We start from the raw sequence: 22,909 nt of genomic DNA, 5'->3' as shown, positions 1-22,909 counted from the left end.
AAAAATAACGGGAAAATTGTCAATTAAAAACCTGCATGAACTGCAATATAGCGAGCAACACCGTATTTGGTCAATGATGTCACACAGTGCCCAGCAAATCCCACCCATGGAGGATCAACGAACCCGCCGCTCGGTTCGTCTGTCACCCGTGTAGACGCGTGGCAATGGAATGATGATCACTACCATGACACCGGGGGCAGGATTAAGGCGGATTACATGAGCCAACACACACTGACAAGACACACATACAAATTTGTAGTGTGTGGACAAATACATAGTTACTTAGATTTTTCAGGTATCAGTACTTTAATGGAGTATTTATTTTTCTGATTACTCTCTTAACCCTTTTACTTGTGTACTTAAACTTTGTACTGTACTGTACTTTAACACAAAGTTGAATCGGTACTTCTGCTTTTACCTACACAAGAATCTTTGCTTCTACTCAAGTACAGTGTGAGTACTTTTTCCCCTTCTGAGTGTTCTACAAAAGTTCAAAACAGTGCTAAAATTATGATACAGAAGGGCAAAAATGTGAATTGAGGTTAAAAATATTAATATTTTATCATAATGATGCCTCACTGCCGTATGGTGTTCCTCAGGGTTCAATTTTAGGGCCCCTTCAATTTTCATTGCATTTGCTGACTCAGAGGCAGTCGAGCTTTTAAAGTGCTCTATAAATGAACTTGAGTTGAGTTAAGTTGTGTCCTGTCCACACAGGAAGTAGGGCGCCAACATGGCCACTCCAAGGGGAAACCCTCCACCTTCTCCCTGGCCCCCGCTCTTCCTCATCCTCCTCATCGCATCCCCGGGACCCCTGCACGCCCGGCCCCTCCTACTGCACTCCTCCATCAACGTGGCGGTGGTGTTCAGCGGCTCCAGCTATCAGAGCGAGGTGCGAGGCCGGCTGAGCGGCGAGAACTTTGTGGACCTGCCCGTGGTGGTGAGCCCCGTGACGGTGCTGGTCAACGACACCAACCCGCGAGACCTGCTCACCCGCCTCTGCGACACCATGGCGACAGAGAAGCTGCACGGCGTGGTGTTTGAGGATGATGTTGGATCGGGTGCCAGCACACAGGTGAGATTTGACTTATTGGGTTATTAGTTTTATGTTACATGCCGAGTCGTCAAATTACATGTCATGATCTTTTAGTTACATAGTTCGGTACGGAATTTTCCATCTGAACCAATTATTGGTGGTCACATAAAGCAATTTCAACAAACTTTGGTTAAATGCTCTGCGCGACTTTTTTTGTGCGTCGACATGCCTACCGAATTTAACATACCTAATGGAAATGGATTCCAGAGGGAGTTGAAGCCAATTATTGGTGGTCATGTAGCAATTTAAAGAGTCAACAAACTTTGACTCCAAACACATTGATGAAAATATCACACCTTTGTCTAGTGTTCAAGTTTCAAATTTGGTTCCAATTGGAGAAAAGCTCTTGGAGTAATTGCTCTTGGAAGCCTTGAATGGCCCCTAAAAGGTCCAAAATCGTCCCAAAATGGCAGCGTCAAATCAAGATGGCCGACTTATCGTGCCTTTTCAGGCATAACTTCATGATCCTTTTTTTGTCGGTTAACTCATGATAGACATGCCTACAGAATTGAACTCATTCAGTGCCATTGACGGCTATACACGTCGAAGATCCATTTTTAACTTGGTTAGCATTGAATGAGTTAATGTGGCTAGGGCTAACTGGCTACTGATACTGGCCAGTTTTGGTGGTTACATAACAACTATAAGAGTCAAATTTTGGAGCCACGCTCTGTTTAAAACTCAAATGGTTGACAATTGAGCCTCACCTGTCACTCTTGTCAAATTTGGTAGTAATCGGGGGGGGGGCTCTTCTTTGTTTTTTAAGGCTCAGCAGAATGGCTTTCAACCAAAATGGCGGACTCCCCTTGGGTTTTACAACATGGGCTCTTGGGACCTTTTTGTGTTTCTACTCATGATAAACTTGGCTATTAAACTTGATGTTAAGTGGAAAGCTTATCACTATTCTATATGTCCATAAGGATGTCCTGAACAGACCAAAATGTTACATTGCTGTTTTAATTTCAAATTTTGGTGTAAGAGGTCATTTTGACGAGAGCTTGCTGAAATTGAAAACGTCCACATTAAAGCACAGCAGCCTTTGTCAGCTCCTTTTACCCATGTTAAATGTCGTGAAATGTAAACCTCCAAACATCCTCCTTACCATCTGTTTTACTGAAATGCGAAACCGTCCCCGTTCGCTGCCTTTTACTGGCGCACTGTAACTTTTATTTGTCATCAATCAGCCATTTTTATAGAGCGCTGTGGAGGACAGTGCCATTGAGGGAATTGATCCACGGGCGAGATTCATTGACATCATTTCAAACTTTTTGGGGTGGTCTTCAGGTGACCGAGGTGGCGCAAATCCTGGACTTTCTGTCAACGCAGACGGCGATGCCCATCGTGGGCATCAGCGGCGGCTCGGCGGTGGTCATCCCGTACAAGGTAGGCTAGCACTCTTGAGCTTTTTTATTTTATAGCAGTTTTGTTACTTTGGAATGAATTTGAGTCCAAATTGCTTCTTCTTTTTTTTTTTTTTTAATTCTTCTCTTTCTTTTTTAAATTAGTCTAACATTTCAAAGGTACACAAACAAATGACTATTTGTTCCTAGCAGCAGAAAATGTACCAAAATTTGAACTAGCACTCTTGAGCTTTTTTATTTTATAGTAGTTTTTTTACTTTTGAATGAATTTGAGTCCAAATTGCTTCTTCTTTTTTTTTTTTTTAATTATTCTCTTTCTTTTTTAAATTAGTCTAACATTTCAAAGGTACACAAACAAATGACTATTTGTTCCTAGCAGCAGAAAATGTACCAAAATTTGAACTAGCACTCTTGAGCTTTTTTGTTTTATAGCAGTTTTTTACTTTTGAATGAATTTGAGTCCAAATTGCTTCTTCTTCTTTTTTTTTTTTGGAATTCTTCTCTTTCTTTTTTAAATTAGTCTAACATTTCAAAGGTACACAAACAAATGACTATTTGTTCCTAGCAGCAGAAAATGTACCAAAATTTGAACATTTCAGTTTTGATATTTTTCCATCATATGGTACTTTTTTCCTTCCCATTCAAAGCATAAAGCAAAAAAATTCCACTGATCTCAGGTTTTAAATTAATGTTGCTGAACAGGGTAAGGGCTTTAAAATAGGGCTTAAGCCAGGTTTATGTTTTCAAGCAAGGTCTAGCCTTTTAAATTGTTGTTTCAAGGCAAAGCTTTGCTTTCAAAGGGTTTGGGCTTTCAAATTTGTGATTTAACTCATAGTTGTGGTTTCAAATTAGAGATTCAGGCCTGGGTTGAGCTCAGGTTTTCAAATCAGGGGTTCAGTTGAGCCTGAGTTATGGTTTTAATGTAGGGTTTGGAGCCTGCCTTATGGTCCTGGTTTCAAGCCTGCATTGGTTAATGTTTCAAAATTTTGGGGTTCAAATTAGAGTTTTAACCAAGTGTTAAGGTTCCAAGCCTGGGTTTGGGTTTCAAACAAGGCTAGGGGTTTCAAATTGGGGCAAAAGCCAGTGTGTGTTTCCCAGGTGTCACAATCTAACACGATCCAGCAATTCCACCTTAAATATGAGCATTGGTGAAGCCATTCGGTGGTTTTAAGGCGCCTCTCAGTTTGATAGCAGCTTTTGACCTGATTCAGCTCCTCTTATCTGCGGATGCTTGAAGAAGAAGAAATAGAAGAAGAAGAAGAAGAAGAAGAAGAAGAAGGACAAGGCGCTGGGAGGGGGGAAACAATGTTGAAGAAGCCTTCCGTCAATCATTTGCTAGCGTGAGATCATTTTAAGGTGGATGAAGGCGAGAGACCTGACACAACGTTCAAGTCTTTTATTGTTCTCGCTCGGCTTTTAAAGGGAAGCAAGTCTTCATCTATTCGCACGTCTTTATTTCTTTGTGTAAGCGCCGTCATCAACACCTTGTATTTTTAGCTTGCGCTCTCACATGTAGACGCGCACAAACACTCACGCACACATTAATAGCATACAGTGGAAGAAGCGGTTATGAGTCGGCTGCCTTGCCCATCCGCACTTGGAGTCTGCATTAGGGATTGAAACTAGTCTTAGGGTTTCAGAGTTTATGGTTTCAGACAATGTCCAGTCCGGATTAATGCTCTTTATTTTATTGTTGGAGGGCTGAGTATTTTTTTTTAGGTGGACCTTGATATGATATTTACATGACATTTAAAATTCTACATGTATAATATTTGCATGGTATTTAATGCAATTCCTTTCTTGCCCACGTGTAAATGCCTCTGGTGTGTAGAATTTGATTAAGAAAGCGTTTGCCCCCCCCCCCCTCGCACCCCCACACCCCTTCCGAGCTGCAGGACCCCATTAAAAGCCTTAATGAGACCCTTCATGAGGCTTTGGCTCCCCCACAGCTCTTATCCGTCACCCCAAAACTCCCAAAACGCAGCTTCCCCCCCCCTCCCCTTATATCCATTTAACGCAGCCGCTTTGTAACATTCGTTCAGTATTCAAATGTCTTTTCAGCACTGAATGGAAAAAGCGTGTGTCAGACACAATAGTGCAGGTGGAAGGGCTGATTCTCCTCGCCTCAATGGCGCTTGATTATCAATACCCGCTATGACGAACGTCTTCGATGGTGTCGGAAAAAGAAGCGGCAGTCTCGCCCCGGCCCCCACATCCGTCGTTTGTAAATGTACATGTGTGTGTGGGCTGCATCCAGATGTGGCGTGCGTCATTCCCATTACGAATGCTTGAACACTCAACAGATACTTTATTGGGTACAATCAGGAAGGTCCAATTTTGAGGGCTGTATAAAAAGCAAAATTGCCATTTTGACATACCTGTAAGTTATGTCAAAGTTGGACTTGCTATTTCCCCCCTCATTCAAAGCATGCAGTAAGTTTTCACACCGTTTGCATGCTTTGAATGAGAGTAAAATAGTAGTGTCATATGATGGACTGAAGCCTAAACTAGGACTATATTTTGAACCTTTTGCATGTTTTGAATGGTGATGCAGTAATATGTCACACTTTTTGCATGCTTTGAATGAGGGGAAAATAGTAGCGTTATCTGAATATTTTGAATATAAAAATTTGGACTTAAAGCCTGGTTTCAGCTTCAGTCTATCAGATGATGCAAAAGGTGTTCAATATTACTTACTGCATGCTTTGAATGAGGGGTAAAATTGTAGTGTCATCTGATAGACTAAATGTAAAAACAAATCTAAAGTTGGATTTAAAGCATGGTTTAAATTTGGGTTTCAAGTTAGGATTTCAAAGTAGTTTTTGCTACGATTAAGGTTTAAAATTGGAGGCTCAATCCATGGGTGAAGGCTTCAAACCAGTGATAGGGTTTAAAATGAGGGCTAGGGTTTCATTGTTGGGTTAGAGGTAGAGAATTTAAGCCAGAATTATAGTTCCAGAGTAGGGTTTCAAATTAGGGCTTCAAGTGGGGTTTCAATAATTTAAATTAGGGTTTCAAGTCAGAATTTGGCTTTCACAGTAAGATTTCAAGTCTGGGTGATGGTTTCAAGCCAGTGTTAGAGTTTCAAACCAGTGTTTGGAATTAGGCTAAGGTTTGAAGCCTGGTGTATGGTTTTAAACAAACGTCAGGGTTCCAAGCCAAGGTTAGTGGTGTTTTAAAATTAAGGGTTCAAACCCGAGTTTGCTTTTCGAATTAGCTTTTCAAGCAAAGATTAGGGTTTCAAAGTAAGGTTTCAAGCCTAATTTAGAGTTTCAAAGACTTTCTCATACTCAAAAATTAGTATGGTTTATGTACACCTGAAAGTTGTATTTATTTATTTATTTACATAGCCGATTTATTTATTTAATTATTTATTTATGTATTTATTTAATCATTCATTCATTTATTCATTCATCTTTTCATATTTTTTTTTACATAGCTGTTTTATTCATTCATTCATTCATTCATTCATGTATTTATTTTAATTAATTAGTTAATTAATTAATTAATTTATTTATTTATTAAAATTCAGCCCTGTTTCACGCAAAGACATTAAATTTGATGTTTGTGAAATTCTGAAGAAGCCATGCCTTAGCAAACAAGTGGTGGCAAGGTGTCACATTCTGGGCCACATTTGGCCGCATGCAGCCTCTGTCAAATTATCGAGCCAACGAGTTGAAGACTGTAGGCGAGCTGGCATTAATTAATGAAGTTTCATTCCCGGTAAAAAAAAGAAAAAAAAATAGCACTTTTCACGGCTGGACGACCGCTGGGCTTCGGAAGGGTTGGCCTCCTTTTCGGAAGAGGCCAGAAGTAAGCGATCAGAAAAACAAACGGAGAAAGCAGGTCAAACTGTCCCGTTAAAAATAAATGAATGAACCCTAAAAAAGGAAACGGCAGTGTGATCCGGTGGGACCGATTTCATCACTTGTGGTCCAAGAGTGCAGCAAACTGATAATCTGGTGCCGGCAGGCCTCAAATTGTAACAAATGCTCAAAGACACAAGCGCTACGCTCTCTTGGCCTCTAACATGAATCACGTGCATGCATAAAAGCCACTTTGCTCTTCGCCAGCGCGTAAAGCCGTCAGTCTGCTTTATTTCCGACTTAATCATCGCTGACGACTGCAATTGCTCTTGGTGTGATGTTTGTATACAAACCAACAAAAAAAATTGAGGTTGGCAAATTGGCCGTGCTGCACACTGTCAACTTGAGTTAGCCGACCTGCTTTGACGCTTACAGTGCTGCGCGGCAGCTTGATTGCAGCTGCAACGACGCACGTGGGAAAACTGTATGCACACACATTAAATACGCTTTCACGATGGAATGAGATCTAAACAAGAGTCGTATCAAATATTCGACAACTGGAATGAAGACCTCCAGTGAACGCCTTCATCGAAATAATAGTGTGGTGGTAAAGAATTTTTTCAAGAAAACCTCTTAACCCATTCACTGCCATACTGTAAATTCATTTGAACTATTTGTAATAGTTTAACGTTTTTTTTTCTACTTTTATTAGCAAGATTAAGAAAACCTAGAATTTTTAGAATCGATGCAAAAAAATTGTGATTAATCGTGAGTTAACTAGTGAAGTCATGTGATTAATTACAATTAAAAAATGTAATCACCTGACGCCCCTAATTTTTTGATAATCCTTTTATTCTTTAAAAAAAAAAGATTAAAAAAATAAAAGAAAAGATTATTAAAAATTAGGGTCGTCAGGCAATTAATATTAGTAATCGTAATTAATCGCATGACTTCACTAGTTAACTCACGATTAATCACAAATTTTATCTGTTTGAAGTGTACAATTTTTTTCTAGGTTTTCATACTCATGTTAACAAAAGTAAAAAAAAAAAAATTAAACTAATAGAAATATTTAAAATGATTTTTTGACGTCTTTAGCCGTCAATGGCAGTGAATGAGTTAATGAAGTCATGTGATTAATTACAATTAAAAAATGTAATCACCTGACGCCCCTATTTTTTTGATAATCCTTTTATTCTTTAAAAAAAAAAAAACATTAAAAAAAAGAAAATAAAAGATTATTAAAAATTTGGGTCGTCAGGCAATTAATATTAGTAATCGTAATTAATCGCATCACTTCACTAGTTAACTCACGATTAATCACAAATTTTATATCTGTTTGAAGTGTACAATTTTTTCTAGGTTTTCATACTCATGTTAACAAAAGTAAAAAAAAAATAAAAATTTAACTAATAGAAATATTTAAAATGATTTTTTGACGTCTATAGCCGTCAATGGCAGTGAATGAGTTAATAAAGCAGGGTAAGGATAGGGTAAAGTTTGGGTTACAGTTACATTTGTTATTATGGTTAGCGCTAAGGTATGTTTAGCATAATGCGAGCGTAATGTTAGTGTTAAGTTTTGGGTTAGCTTCGGTTAGAGATATGGTAGGGATAGAGGTGAGGTCCAGACTGCCGCCACTCGGCTCACATGGCGCAGGTGCGCTGCTGCCAAGGCTGCGGTCGGCCTATCATGTTAGCATGCGCTCCCGTGGGACTGCTAATTACGTCTTTGTGACCACTCCAAGGTGTTGGCGGCATAAAGCGGAGCACAAGGTGTCATGTTCCTGTTCTGCCGTTTCGTTTGTGTTTTCCTAGTTTCCTTGGTAGGCATTTGTGGCGGAGTCTCCTGCGCTCAATTGTGGATATAGCCTTCATGTTTTTTCGCCATTTCATTTTTTTCTGATATTTTTATGAGGTGGTTGAAGCAGTGGGGTGGGGTTTCAACTTCAACACATTTATCCGCTTGAATTTTAAAGCCTCATTTGATATAATTGCCGTTGCATACTTGGAATCCAACATTTTGTTGTGTGTGCCTAGCATAGAATGCTAGCAACTTGGTTTAGTATTAAGGCGTGGACGTAGGGTCAACGTGACCTCCGATTTGGAGGTTAATAATGCTTCTTAAAGTAATGAATCTTGTCACTATCAAGCACCAAGTCCCTGTTGTGATTTTTTTTTTTCTCCTGCTTTTTGTGACAGGCGGACACGCTTTGCGCGCTATTTTTAAGTCTCGCTCTGTGTCGCGGCAGCACCGCAGCCTCCCGGGGCGAAGCCCGAGCAACCCCAGACTGAGATTAAATTGAATGACGGCGAGTCTGGCTGTGATACTCTTTCGCTATTCCTGAGGCTCACAGCTCTCAAGGGTGGGGGGGGTTGGGAGATGACAGCTCTTCGCCCTAGGAGACGAGCCCCCGGGAGTCAGCTCCCAAAAGGCGCTTTGACAGTTTAACACTACGTGTTTCCGCCCTCGCTACTTTTTTGTCGGCGAACACGTGTGACAAGGCATCTTGTAGATGTAAGGATTGTAGTGCTGCTGGTTAAAATAGATACAATATTACTTCATTCCGGAGCCTTCTTGCAGCAGCTATCAAATCAGATTGTGAATATTTTGCATTCATATTTCTTGCCCCTGCTTACATCACAGGCTCCTTCAGATCTCCCAAATGTTACAAATCGCATCGGAATGCTTTGACGAAAAATGTCATATGTGGTTTTAAAGCAAAACGTTCATGTTTTGATTCATGATCTAAGAGCACCATAGCAGTTATTTATAAGCACATAGCAGACATGTGCTATGCCCTGGATGGACTACGCGGGCAACTGCATAGCTTCACCCAGAGCTTTACTTTATTTCGGTGTCCTGGAAATGTACCAAAACATTTGACCCGATAACAACGTCTTCATTATTAGACTCATCGAAGTAATATTTGGATTTTGAAGGGATTCCACAAACTAACTAGCTTTTCGAAGAACATCATCTCAACAGATTTTTTAAATTGCAGAAAGTATACAGTATATCCAGTCTGACATGTATCACTTTCTCAACCAACCACTCAATCTATGTTTCTGGGCTTTCATCCTTTCAATCCTATTTGTTTCATGCTGAATATATTTCATAACATGTACCTCATTACTGTGTGTATCGTTGAGGTTTGGCACAAGAATAACAAAAATCAGTGCATATGCTGTTGTAAAGATCACGTCCCATCTTGTATGAGGAGATATGCTAATGTATGCTAACACACACACACATGCACAGATGATATGCTAACGAATGCTAACACACATGCCAGATCGTGACAGAAAGGGAGCAGCTAGTTCACACACTTGAGAGCAAACACAGAAACTTAATGAGCATACATAAAATGTCAAACGTCATTGTGTTCAGCAAGACTTTGTACAAAAAGCAATGTGTAAGAAAGAGCTTCTTTTTTTTTTTTTTTTTTTTAAGTTAATGAAAATGTTTTGTAGAAATATTTTTCATTTCAAATATAATTACCAGGAAAGAAAACTCCTTGGTTGTCTTGGCAGGCGGAGGGATCCTTGTTCCTGCAGATGGGCGCGTCCCTGGAGCAGCAGGTCCTCTGCATGTTCAAGGTATGCTATCCAAGCCCCAAATAGAGGAATCAACGGGCTTGTCCCGCCAAATGGTCAAACCTGATGTCTTTAATCGGACGATTAATTTGTGATTAGTGACGTATGCAGATGTCCGGAAAATAGGCCAGAGGATTCAGATTTAAGTTGTGATTACAAATGAGCACAGATTTACTTGTGAGACGTCTCAAAGGATTAGTCGATTATGACCTTCGCTGCCGTTTGGGGATCTAATGGCATGATTAATGGCGATAATTCCGATTACTGGTACTTTTCATTCTTCATCGTCTGCTGTATACATCCTCTGCAGCAAATGTCTGGCTACTACATATTAGCTTAGCATCAACCAAGTGACCTCAAAGTCTTTTTCAAGGTTGTAAAACGATCTTCTCGAAGAACCTCTTCAAAGACAACTCGCATGATGCTAAGATAAGCTAACTTGGATTTCATCAAAATTTCAAAGTAGTGCAATTGTAATTTTTGTAGATTTTTTGTATTTTGTAACGTATCAAAACAAACTGGCTGCTCAAAGCTAAGACTAAATAGATTTTTTTGTTTTCAAGATGTTTGGCATTTAAATGTGAACTTGTCCTAGTCAAGGTTTTGTTGTGTTTCCTGTCACGCTAAGCTAAGCTAACTCGCCATCAGCTACACATAAACTTCAATCGAAATGGGGTCCAGTCATACATACATACATCCACATTCTTTTTTTTTTGCATCAAGAACCCAAAGAAGAAAATTTGAAAGGTGATAATCGGATTATCAAAAACTTTGAGGTACTCGGCTTGTTTTTCTGTGGTAAATGGTTACTTGAGTGACTTTCTTTTGGACTTACATGCTACTTAAAGTGGAAGTCAACCTTAAACATTTCTTGACAATAATGTTATATGTGACCTCACTAGTCTAAACATGACATTCTGATTAATATTACATTTGTGGAATAAGAGTTATGAAGAAAAGTCCAGCTATTTTTCTCCATCCCAGGGGGCGGCCATTTTGCCATTTGCTGTCGACTGAAGATGACATGTTGCTTAGGGCTTAGGCAACCTGTTTTCTGAAGCTGAGCTGTGATTGGTTGTAACCAGAGACCTGAGCAACATTGATGTCGTCTTCAATCGACAGCTCGTGGCAAAATGGCCGCCCCCTGAGATGGATTAAAAATGTCAGATTTTTTCTGATTAACTCATATTCCACTAACACAAGGGCTGCATAGAACATGTTATTGTGAAAAAAAATTGGTTGATTTCCCTTAACGATTTAGGCCTATGATGGCAAAATATCGGCTTCTCAAATAGGTATGTTGAGGTGCCTGATGGATTCCTTTGGGTTACAGTCTTATTCGCATCCTGCTCAAATTTGCCGTTTTTGATCTCAACCAAAAACATTGTCTTCTTCAATTTTCAATTTTCTTCAAGTTATGACATTTTTTTTTCATCCTTAACTTGACTGTTAGATCATGGAGGAATACGACTGGGGTGAGTTTGCCATCATCACCAGCCTGCTGCCGGGCTACGACACCTTCGTGGACATCGTTCAGGCCTACACGGATACATCGTATTTCATGTGGGACCTCCAGGACGTTCTAACCATGGAGATGTCCGTTGGGGCCAACGATATGAGGACCAGGCGCATTCTGCAGCAGGTACTAACCCTAACCCTGTCTTTTTTTATTTTATTTTTTTTATTTTTCTTTCTAAAGAAAAAAAGCTAATACTGATGTCTGATGTCACTGTATTGACATGACCCTATAATTTGAAACCTACGTTATCCTTAGGTGGACTCCCAGGTCCTGCTGGTGTACTGCTCCTTCGAGGAGGCGCACTTTCTCTTCCGCCAGGCCTTTGAGGTGGGCCTGGTGGGACCGGGCTACATCTGGATCCTGCCCAGCTCGGCTGTGGGCAACCCCGAGGTGCCGCCGCCCGCCAGCTTCCCCGTGGGCGTCATCGGCGTCATCACGGAGCAGTGGCGCAAGAGCTTGCGGCAGCGGGTGCGCGAGGGCGTCGCCATCGTGGCCAAGGGAGCCGAGAGCTTCAAAAAGCAGCACGGCTTCATCCCCGAAGGGCACGCCGACTGCAGCAAGCCCGCCAAGCACTCCGGAAACAACACGCTCTTCAGGTACGCTTTGGAATTCCCTGCGCAACACTTTGACGAAGTTACTTTAGAAGTCTGCTAAGTTCCTCATGTCTTGAGACTTGGTGAAGCAGCATATGGCTCATCGCCCAAAGTTATTTTTGTATTCCCTGTAAAATTGTGAACCGCTTTCATTTTTGCCTTTCCTTGGTGGAGCATGACCTAACTTGACCAAACCAGCTTTAATTATTACACTTTTACTTTTCCCAACTCATTAATCATCTTTGTATGTGTGTGTTTTTTAACCCCTGCGAGTCATTCTGTGCATCTTGCCTGAGGCCTGACATGCAAATTAACCTTGATTTATTATTCACAAGCCAATCTGTCACGACCGTATCGCATAGTACGTACGGCGTATAACAAACGGCAGAACTCGCCCCAGTCGGAACAACACTGCCGGCCTCCTATCATCCCCTAATGACTCACTCAGCATTAGATTGAAGCCTCCTGGGGGAGCTGCAGGTTTAATTAGAAAGTGATGATTGCGAGCGTACAAATGAATATGCAAATTCCCTCGTGCGATGTGGTAAAAGTTTCTTGATTGGAAACAAGACTCTCTTTGTTTTTTTTTCTCCCCGCCGTGACTTTTTGTAGGCACATGCTGAATGTGACGTGGGAAAGGAGGGACCTGTCGTTCAACAGCAGGGGCTTCCTCTCCAACCCATCTATGGTTATCATCGCACTGGACCGAGAAAGAGTGTGGGACAAGGTATGTGTGTGGCAGAAATTTGTGTTTGTCCTCATAAATCTCGCAACTTCCTGACAAGACATTATCTCTGCAGATGGTTGTTACGCTAATGTGCGTTATGCGTTTTGAACGTATTATTCATGTCACAATAATAGCAAAGACGCCAAACGTATTCGGGGGGAAACAACAATGAGTACAATGCAGCATATGTTGTTTTGTTTGCTGGTTTGGAAGCTAGACGGCTAGTTTTAGCCTCAAAAATTTACTTAAACGTGTCATAATCATGCCAATAGGTTGGGGGATGGTATTGCTAATGCTAATGCTAAGAGTTTCCTGCTGGGTGCAAGAAAAAACTATTTGTATTTATTTGATGGTCTGCGAAAAATACAATTTAAAATGATGAGTATAATACAGTTGTTGTTTTGTTTGCCGGTTAGGAAGCTAGCCTGCTTATGTTGGCCTGACTTAAAAGTGTCATAATCATGCCAAGACGTTGGGGATGGTAACGCTAATGCTAACTAATAATTTCCTGCTTGGTGTTTGTTTTGTTTTTGTATTTATTTGATGGTCTAATTTGTTTTAAATGCAGCTGACAAGTTCGATGAACTATTTTATATGAATTCATGCTAATGGCAAAAGACGCTAATGCTAATTAATTTGTTTCCTGCTTTCTCTTTTATTTATATTTCCCGATTGGCCCCCCAAATTTCATCGTTCTTCTCTTGACTGACATATTATATAAGCTAACAAATTCAGTGAGCTAGCTCTCTATCTAGCATTAACTTAGCTTTACATTAGCCTATCAGGTATCATATTATTGTTGGTTTTTGTTGTGTTATTCTTGGACAAAATCACACAACAATGTGTATATATAGTAAAACCCTCCCCAGTGTAAAACGTAATCTCAGCTGCACTTGAAATAGTTTATTTCCGCTTTGGAGGCAACCTCATTCATCAATGTCACCGGACCCTCTAGAACCGCTGCCGACTAGCTGCTAGCGTGTGTGTGTGTGTATGAACATATCTCCCACGTGTGTGTCATTTCCTTTTTTTCACGACTTTTCCATGACAATTTCATTGTCGGCTTTGAGGTGCAGAAATAATTTTGCCCCTTTTATTCTGCCCAGCAACAAGCAACCAGATTGAATTCACTAAACGTTGTCGACTAGCTAGCATGAATTTAGCTAGTTTTAGTCGGATTAGCCTACTCCTTCAATCATAAGGACCCAGTCGGTATTTTGCATTAGGGGCAAATGGGATGTTGCCCCACTAGATCCAGCAGATGAAGCCGCCTTATTGGATTTGTTAAGCAGAAATAATCACTCCCCATGTATTCTACCAATACACACGCTAATATTAAGCTAGCTGTAGTCGTATTGCTCATTTTGTTTACATCAGTTAATCGGAACCGCCCACTAAACTGTCAGCTCCCTCCCCCAGGTGGGCACCTACGGCCGCGGCATCCTGCAGGTGCGCTACCCCGTCTGGCCACGTTACGGCAACTTCCTGGAGCATGTGACCGATGACCGCCACTTGACCGTGGCCACGCTGGAGGAGCACCCCTTCGTCATAGTGGAGAACGTGGACCCCGGCACGGGCACATGCATCCGCAACACGGTGCCCTGCAGGCGCCAGTCCAATCACTCGGAAAGGTACACGCAGACGCGGACTCGCCGCTCATTTCTAAAACCGTGTCACCAGACGCTGAGATGAGATGATGTTTTGTTTGTTTGCAAGGTCAAGTGTGAGCCGTCGAGCTCACTTGTTTGTTTCACTGATCAAAAAGCTCGCGAGCCGAATCTAAATTTGGCAATTTTATGCAAATGGCATGCACTGAGCTCTCGTTTGGAGAACTTGTGCCGCTTAGGAGTCAGCGCGCCAGACATTTTTATTTTAAGGTTGAAGGTTTTAGAGGTTTGAGGCCTCAAGTGGTTTGATTATCATCGTCGTTCACGTTCCCTCCTTTTAGCTGCCTTTTGTGTTCCGTTGTGGCCATTTTGGCGAGGATCACCCGTGAGGCTTGTTGCAATCCTCCAAGGACTTTTGCTGGACCGCACGTGTGCTGATTCAAGTGTGTGTGCGTGTTAGCATGTATAATGATGCCAGGTGGTCTCCACTACCCACCGCAATTAATTGATGCGGCGATTGTCAGAGCTGCTGCCAGCATCTCCAACAAACGCACGAGGGCCAATTTACCACTTGACGTTTTTTTTTTTTATTAGACTTCTTTTAACGTTTAATCAATTAGTTACTCGCCTACTCGCTACCCTCCGTCCTCAGGGTGAAAGTGATTAGATTGGGTGAGGAAATGCTTTCGAAACGCCCGCTACTTTTTCCACAGCCACTGCGCCATTCTTTCTCTTCTTGTCAAAAAAATTTTTAGATTACCATTTTTTTTCACAAACGTCTCCAATTAATCAATCATTTATATACAGTCAAGTCCATGAATATTGAATTGGACTTTTTAAATGCGGAGATAATAATGGTGCAAAAAAAGACCCGCTAACACTCAATCTTCACAAAATAAGAACCTCACCATCATCAATTTTGTTACGTCTGCTCTACCCACACAATCAACTAAACTCAGTCATGTCCGCCCTCTTGCTAATACATAATTTATACTTCACAATTTACTGACTTCTATGAACTAGACTAAGTGCAATTTCTGGAGAAATTGCGTGGGAAAACTGAATGCTAAGATTTGAATGCATGTGCTTATGAAGTAAGATAAATTATGTGAAAATTATTTATTTTTTTCAATTGTAGTTAAATGACAAAAATAAAAAGATAAAAAATAAAAAGATAACTTGAACTGCAATCTGTCTAAGGTTTCAGAGAAATTATAATGCATTTCCTGATATGATAGTCAGTTGGTATACATTTATATCACTTATATGTATATATATATACATATATATATGTGCAATGTACTGTCGGAGGTGGGATTCGAACCCCCGACCTCTTGGTTACTGGGCAATGGAATTTTTGCACTGTAAAAAAGTGAAGAGAATAAAATGTTATGATAATTGTATTGAATAAAGGTTAAAAACAACATTATCCATACTAATAAAAGTTTAGATTTCTGCATCATCACACACATTTCTGGCCTTGGTGGTGGCCTTCCTGTATTTTCACGACATCATTTTATGTTGCTCTTCAGTTTCACTAAGTAATATTTCCACGTGATTTTGTGACCATCTGAAGGCCTCCAAAAATGGTGTCAGGTTTCAGACAAGAATTTTACAAGCTTGTATCTGTCGCCTAAACCAAACATGACAAGAGTTTTTATTCTTGGAGATTTTAATATCCATATTTTCTGCACTACATCCTTTGTGCCTGCCGCTCCACTCGGCTCATAGCCATGACGTTTGTGTAAGCAGAGCACATCTTACTATTTTGGCTTTTCTTTTTTTTCGTCTTCTTTTTTTTTTTCTGGAGAGCTTGGTATTGTTCATTCGGTAATTTTACCAATTTGACATGTCATCATCATTGCTCTCTGTTCTTTCTTTTTTTTTGTATTTTTTTATTTTGTATGTTGCCGGCTTTTCTTCATTCCTTCTAAAATCTCTTCTTTCTTTTTTTTGCCCCTTAGCATCATTGGCCACTCGGAATCCTACACCAAACTGTGCTGCAAGGGCTTCTGCATCGACATCCTGAAAAAACTCTCCCGCACCATCAAATTCTCCTACGACCTCTACCTGGTCACCAACGGCAAGCACGGCAAGCTGGTGCGCGGCATTTGGAACGGTATGATTGGCGAGGTAAGTGGTCTCATTTTGAAAGTGGCGTCAAAGAGAGACAGAGAAAAGTTTCGCGGTGACTTCTAAAGTTGACGATTCTGCGAACAAAAACATTTGCCGCAGGTTCCTCCAGTGTTGTTGCGCTTTCACCTGCGGGGAAAACAAGCGTTTTGCTTGTTGTGATTTGCTTCCAGTCACAAGTTACCGTCTCCAGACTCGAAAGCTGCCGTTCGGGAGAAGTTTCATATTCTTTGAAGTGACAAAACAGCTTTTTGACGTTGTTGAAAAGCGTTTATCAGCCAGTTTGAACAATGAATAGTGACGTTTGATTGGCCTCTTATGGACAGTAACAAACAAAATATGGATTAAAGCAATGAACGGGTTTGAAAGGACTTTTTCGTACATCCTGTTCAGACTGACGTACCCATTCAATTGTGTGCCGATTGGTGAAACTCGTAAATCTGTAATACAATTATAATGGGGGCCTTGCACCATCATTTATTTGAAGTTGAATCCTTAAAATGATCGTCCAAATTTGACATCTAGCTTAACTATATGAGATGGCAAAAAAAAGATTTCCCAAGATTATTTTCTTCCTTTTTTATTTTTTTATTTTTTATTATTATTATTTTTTTATTATTTTCTTCCGATTTTGGTTTATATGGGCAATTTTCATGGATGGATGGATCAATCCTTGATAACTAGAATTTGCACAACATGGCAACTTCAAACTAAAATGGCCGCCTTCCTGTTCTCTTTCTCGGGCATGTGTCCTTGAAACTTTTTTTGTGCATCTTGTCAAGGTAGACAAATCCGCCCAATTTCCTGTCAATCTGTAAAACTGATGTCAGGCGATGAGATGTTTCTACTGAGTGAACATTTTCAATCGACAGATTTTTATTAACATCATTCATCTTTGTCCAGCACTTCCAATTGTAAACATTTTACAGAAAAAAAACATACATCTTCCTTGATGTCAGGCACGGCGAATGAAGGTTTTCACACTTCGAGATGGAACCAATCGATAATGAACTTCTAATATATGCGTTATGTTGTCTTCCTCCACGCTATTAACGCTGAAAGGCTCCCAATAGACACCTGCCTCGCTGCAGCGTCGTCTCTTTGATGGACTCTAAAGTGGGTCAGTGGTGTGACAGCGTGCACACACACACACACACACACATGGTGCCGCATACACACACTTGCACACACACGTGTATGGGCCGCATCAAACAGCTGCATGTGAGAGCGAGGCGGCGCGAGCAGGTGTTTTTCTAGAGAGGAGCCTTGCATGTGCATCTGCTCCCAGTTTGTGTATATGCGTGTAGGCTGTTTGTGTGCGCGTGTGTGTGTGTATTCTGTGGTCACAAAATGATTCCTCGCTGAAAAGTCGCTGCTTTTCTGAAAATACTTGTCCCACATATTGCAAGTGGGGCTGAATATAATTGCACGTGTAGACCAATGAGAAGTACTGGAGACTGTTTAGGAGGCGTAAATGACATTATCAACCAATCACAGGCCTTTCTTGTAATGATTGACATGCTGACTGACCAATGACAAGTAAATGATATTCACTGCTATGTGTAATATTAGGTATTTAAAACTACCAAATCATTTTAAGTGACATGACCAACTCCTGGCAACTGGTGGGTTGCTGAGTGGACCCTTGAAAATTTTAAAATAAATATATATGTTTTTGTTTTTTTTGCAAACCTCAAAAATTATTTTTAAAAAACCCCGCTAATAACATTTGATATACGTTTTTTGTTTTAAATCTAATTTAAATGTAATTTAAATATATACAAAGCCAAAAAATAATAATAGTTGATTATATTATTATTATTCATTTAAAATTAAAAAAGAAAATTTGGGGGACGAAAAAGATTATTATTATTTTTTGACAAAGCCCCCCAAAAAATAAAAAATGCTGACAACATTTGATATACGTTTATTTTTTTATATTAATTAATTTATTTATTTATTTACTAAAAATAAAAATTTGGGGACACATTTTTAACAAAGCCCCCCAAACATCTTATATATATAGTATATATTTTTTTTTTTATCTAATTTGAATTTAATTTAAAAAAAGAAATACAAAAAGAAAGACAAAAAAACCCCAATTATATATAAATATTTTTTTACAAAGCCAAAACAATTCTTAAAAAAATGCTGATAACATTCAATATATGTTTTGCGATGAAATACGGGTGAAAATGCGGAAACGGGGGGAAAAAAGTAAATAAGTAAGTTGTAATATCACCATTTACCACTAGATGGCAGATGTGAGTAGGCCTAATAATTCTTTGCAGATTTAGAATGCAGTACAGTACAGAACAAAAATGACTGACCAAAAGAGTAAGTCCTGACCGCGTCTTTCCAGGTTGTTTACAGACGCGCCGACATGGCCATCGGCTCGCTCACCATCAACGAGGAGCGCTCCGAGATCATCGACTTCTCCGTGCCGTTCGTGGAGACGGGAATCAGCGTCATGGTGGCCCGCAGCAACGGCACCGTCTCCCCGTCCGCCTTCCTCGGTGAGCACGTCGACGGCTCCTCCCGCTTTCTCCCGGGATGGCCTACTTTTTCTCCGCCGCCTCCCCGGGAAAACTTTCTATTAAGCTTTTATCCCGCCGCTAGCTGGAGCCTACAACTAAATCCCCTGCCACGCGCTCCCTCTCTAAAAACAAATTGCGAAACGCATTCATGCCTGCTGACGCTTGTCTCCTCCCGCAGAGCCGTACAGTCCAGCCGTGTGGGTCATGATGTTCGTCATGTGCTTGACGGTAGTGGCCGTGACGGTCTTTGTGTTCGAGTACTTCAGTCCCGTCGGGTACAACCGCAGCTTGGTGAGCGCCAAAGGTGAGTTTTGGACAAAACAACCTTGTCCGGCTAACCTCCGATTGCATGCCTGAGCCGGGGTCGGCGTCCCAGGCTGCAGCTAATCAATCCCAGCATGCACTTCTGGCAGAGTGTGCACGGTTCCACGGGTCTGAAAGGTCACTTTCTCGTTTTTTAATTAGCGTTCGTCAGCACGCTAATCGAAGGTAAGATGGATTATGGCGCCGGCTACCGCTCAGCTTGTGGTGTGATGGAAATTGTGAGACAACATTTTTTTTCGGAAGCTTGCAACAAAAAAAGGAAAGACGTAAAGTGGAGAGATGCAGATGAATTTTTTGCCTAGAAGAGGGTCTGTACTTTATAGATTCCTTGAATTCCCTCTGCCTTCTCCTCCATCTTGGTGTGCAGCTCCGGGCGGCCCCACCTTCACCATCGGTAAATCGGTGTGGCTGCTGTGGGGCATCGTGTTCAACAACTCTGTGCCCATCGAGAACCCCAAGGGCACCACCAGCAAGATCATGGTGCTGATCTGGGCTTTCTTCGCCGTCATCTTCCTGGCCTCGTACACCGCCAACCTGGCCGCCTTTATGATCCAGGAGCAGTACATCGACACCGTCTCGGGGCTCTCCGACAAGAAGGTGAGAGCTTCTCCGAGGCCTTTCAGGCGCCCGGTGGGGAGCCCGGCGGCTGCCTCAAGAGAATCAATAAGCGACCATGATCAAATTGTGGACTTTTGTGAGGAGTGTTTGTCCATCAATATTCCAGCCCCGTGTGCTTGTATTCCTCATCTTGCTTCAAGAAAAACACACACATTGCAAAATGTCACCGGCGGTCAATAAGGAAACGCCTTTGTTCCTCATAAGCGCCCAATTTGATTTGCGCTACCAAGCTTGACACCAACATTGTTAGTTAGTTAGTTAGTTAGTTAGTTAGTTAGTTAGTTAGTTAGCTAGTTAGTTAGTTAGTTAGTTAGTTAGTTAGTTAGTTAGTTGGTTGGTTCACTTGTATCAGTCATTTGTTACTTAACTCCATTTGTTGATTAAAAATGTTTTAAAATGCGCAGTGCCTACCTTGTTAGTTAGTTAGTTAGTTGTTGGTTTACTTGTATCAGTCATTTGTTACTTAACTTCATTTGTTGATAAAAAATAAAAAAAATAAAAATGCACAGTGCCTACCTTGTTAGTTAGTTAGTTGTTGGTTCACTTGTATCAGTCATTTGTTACTTAACTTAATTTGTTGATAAAAATGCACAGTGCCTACCTAGTTAGTTAGTTGGTTAGTTAGTTAGTTAGTTAGTTGGTTGGTTGACTTGTTTCAGTCATTTGTTACTTAACTTCATTTGTTGATAAAAATGGTAAAAATGCACAGTGCCTACCTTGTTAGTTAGTTAGTTAGTTAGTTAGTTAGTTAGTTAGTTAGTTAGTTAGTTGGTTGGTTGACTTGTTTCAGTCATTTGTTACTTAACTCCATTTGTTGTATTGAACAAATGGGTTGCAATCAGTTTGAACAGCATTGAAATAAAATTTTAAGGCTTAATGTTGCATTAATATAAACATTCTTCAAGTGTGAATCCTAACCCTAAGTAAGACATTTTCTTGAATATTTCCATCAAAAATTGATGTTTAAAATCGATTCGGCTGCATATTGAATCAATATGAGAATTGCGCGATGTAATATCGCTGTAATTAGCTAGTTTATAAATAGCACGCTCATTCATTTCTTTGTTCATTAGGTGTTTTTACATTCCTCTGTAAATTAGGAATTTAGCTAATTTTCAGTCCATTCAATGTTTGTTTGTTGGTTAGTTACTCAATTACTTACTTAGCCAGTCTTTTCTTTTCTTTTAGTTTGTTTGTTAGTTGTTACATTAGTTAGCCAGTTATTTTGCAAGTTCGTTATTTGGTAAGTTTTTTGTTTTTTTTTATAGCTTGTTTGCTTATTAGTTAAGTTAATTAGTCGTTAGTCCATTATTAAGTTGAAGTGTTCATTGGTCCGCTTAATTGCTTAATCATTTTATTTTTCCGTTAGTTCAGTTACATTTCAGTTTGTTTGTGTGCTTATACATTAGTTGGTTTGTTTGTTCTTAAGTTCAGTTAGTTCATACGTACGATTCTTTGTTTTATTCGCTCATTTCACTCATTAGTTAGTTAGTTTGTCAGTTTGTACGTACGCTGTTCGGTACATGAGTTAGTTGATAGTAACGACAGACACGTTTTGGCGGTCGTGGAATCTTGCGGCTGATTTGATGGCGAAGAAAATATGCTTCTAAAATTGGATTTAAGTGAGAAGTGCCTCATCCGTTCCCCCTCCTCCCCTCGTCTTCACCTCCATTCTTCCTCTGAGTCCTCACTTCACCCCCTTCCTCATTTACATGTCTTTTTACTACTCACGCATTCCTTATTCTTTTTTCACTGTCCCTCTCGTCAGTCCTTCTTCTCCTTTCCTCCCCACTCCTCCTTTTTCTTCCTCTCATCCCGTCATCACGTCTCCTTGGTCTCCCCGCAGTTCCAGAAGCCGCAAGAGCACTACCCCCCCTTCCGCTTCGGGACGGTCCCGAACGGCAGCACCGAGCGCAACATCCGCAGCAACTATCCCGACATGCACATGCACATGACGAAGTACAACCAGAAGGGGGTGGAGGAGGCGCTCAACAGCCTCAAAACGGGGTACGCTCTTTGTGTTTTCTGTTGTCAAAAGACTTATTTTTAACTCGCCCTCTTGCCACTTCGTTTGATGACACTTTTTTTTTTTTAGTAGCGCATATTTCAGGAATGTGGAGGGTATATTTTTAGATTAAGACAATCACTTTGAGTGCTTCATTTGTATTTCAAAGTGCTGTCTTTTTTGGGGGGGTGGGAGTGGAGTGGGGGGCAATGGCCTATATTTGGGAGAGTAAAAAGACAGATTGATGTCATGGTCAATGTTCTCGAGAGAATTTTGTAGGAAATGTAGGAATTTTTTATGCCATTTTAAAAAATGGCTGACAGATTGAAACTAATTCTAATTATTTTAAAGCATTTGGGATACAGTAATTTTGTTGTATCTTTCACTTAGTGAGTTTTTTTCCATGTGTTTATTATTTAGTGAGTTAACTAGTTAATTAATGTGTTAGTTAGTAAATGGCAGATGGCTTGACAAATTTTTTTCTAACAATTTTAAAGCTCTTGGGGTACAGCAAGTTGGTTTCATTTGGTGAGATTTTTTTAGTATGTTTGTTATTTAGTTAATTAACTAGTTAGTATTTATTATTATTTTTTTTTTACAATTTCAAAGCATTTGGGCTACAGCAATTTGGCTGTGTCTTTCAGTGAGGGAGTTTTTTTTTAGTATGTTTAGTATCTAGTTAGTTAAATAGTTCATGTGTTCATTAATGGCAGATCGATAATTTCAAAGCATTTGGGGTACAGCAAGTTGGTTGTGTCTTTCAGTTGGTGAGATTTTTTTAGTATGTTTATTATCTAGTTAGTTAACTAGTTAGTTTATGCGTTCATAAATGGCATATAGATTGAATTTTTCTTCTTCTAATGATTTCAAAGCATTTGGAGTGCAGCAATTTGGCTGTATTAGTATGTTTTATGTATGCTGTATCCTTTAGTTAGTTAGCTAGTTAGTTAGTTGGCTGTTTGGGTGGTTCATTGGCTAGTTCATTTG

General features: G+C 40.3%; 1 protein-coding gene across 4 annotated transcripts in view; it reads left to right on the top strand.

The window, feature by feature from the left end:
* LOC144038086 (glutamate receptor ionotropic, NMDA 2C-like) overlaps positions 1 to 22,909 on the top strand; it is a 50,940-nt gene that overhangs the window by 21,286 nt on the left and 6,745 nt on the right. For 3 of the 4 annotated variants that reach the window (XM_077550221.1, XM_077550219.1, XM_077550220.1), the window contains 12 exons: positions 718 to 1,075; positions 2,381 to 2,479; positions 9,797 to 9,862; positions 11,313 to 11,501; positions 11,634 to 11,974; positions 12,584 to 12,698; positions 14,118 to 14,329; positions 16,270 to 16,438; positions 18,801 to 18,954; positions 19,154 to 19,279; positions 19,667 to 19,896; positions 21,764 to 21,924. In XM_077550221.1, the coding sequence (XP_077406347.1) occupies positions 734 to 1,075; positions 2,381 to 2,479; positions 9,797 to 9,862; positions 11,313 to 11,501; positions 11,634 to 11,974; positions 12,584 to 12,698; positions 14,118 to 14,329; positions 16,270 to 16,438; positions 18,801 to 18,954; positions 19,154 to 19,279; positions 19,667 to 19,896; positions 21,764 to 21,924 (2,204 nt within the window). In that variant the 5' untranslated portion in view covers positions 718 to 733. Of the gene's footprint in view, positions 1 to 717; positions 1,076 to 2,380; positions 2,480 to 9,796; positions 9,863 to 11,312; positions 11,502 to 11,633; positions 11,975 to 12,583; positions 12,699 to 14,117; positions 14,330 to 16,269; positions 16,439 to 18,800; positions 18,955 to 19,153; positions 19,280 to 19,666; positions 19,897 to 21,763; positions 21,925 to 22,909 lie in introns of those variants that run through there. The other variant, XM_077550222.1, reaches the window with a different exon arrangement.

Source organism: Vanacampus margaritifer, chromosome 18 (assembly GCF_051991255.1).
Source record: "Vanacampus margaritifer isolate UIUO_Vmar chromosome 18, RoL_Vmar_1.0, whole genome shotgun sequence".
In the NCBI taxonomy this organism is placed as follows: domain Eukaryota; kingdom Metazoa; phylum Chordata; class Actinopteri; order Syngnathiformes; family Syngnathidae; genus Vanacampus; species Vanacampus margaritifer.
The sequence above is the reverse complement of the archived record's forward strand: the minus strand, read 5'-3'. Positions and strand labels throughout refer to the sequence as shown.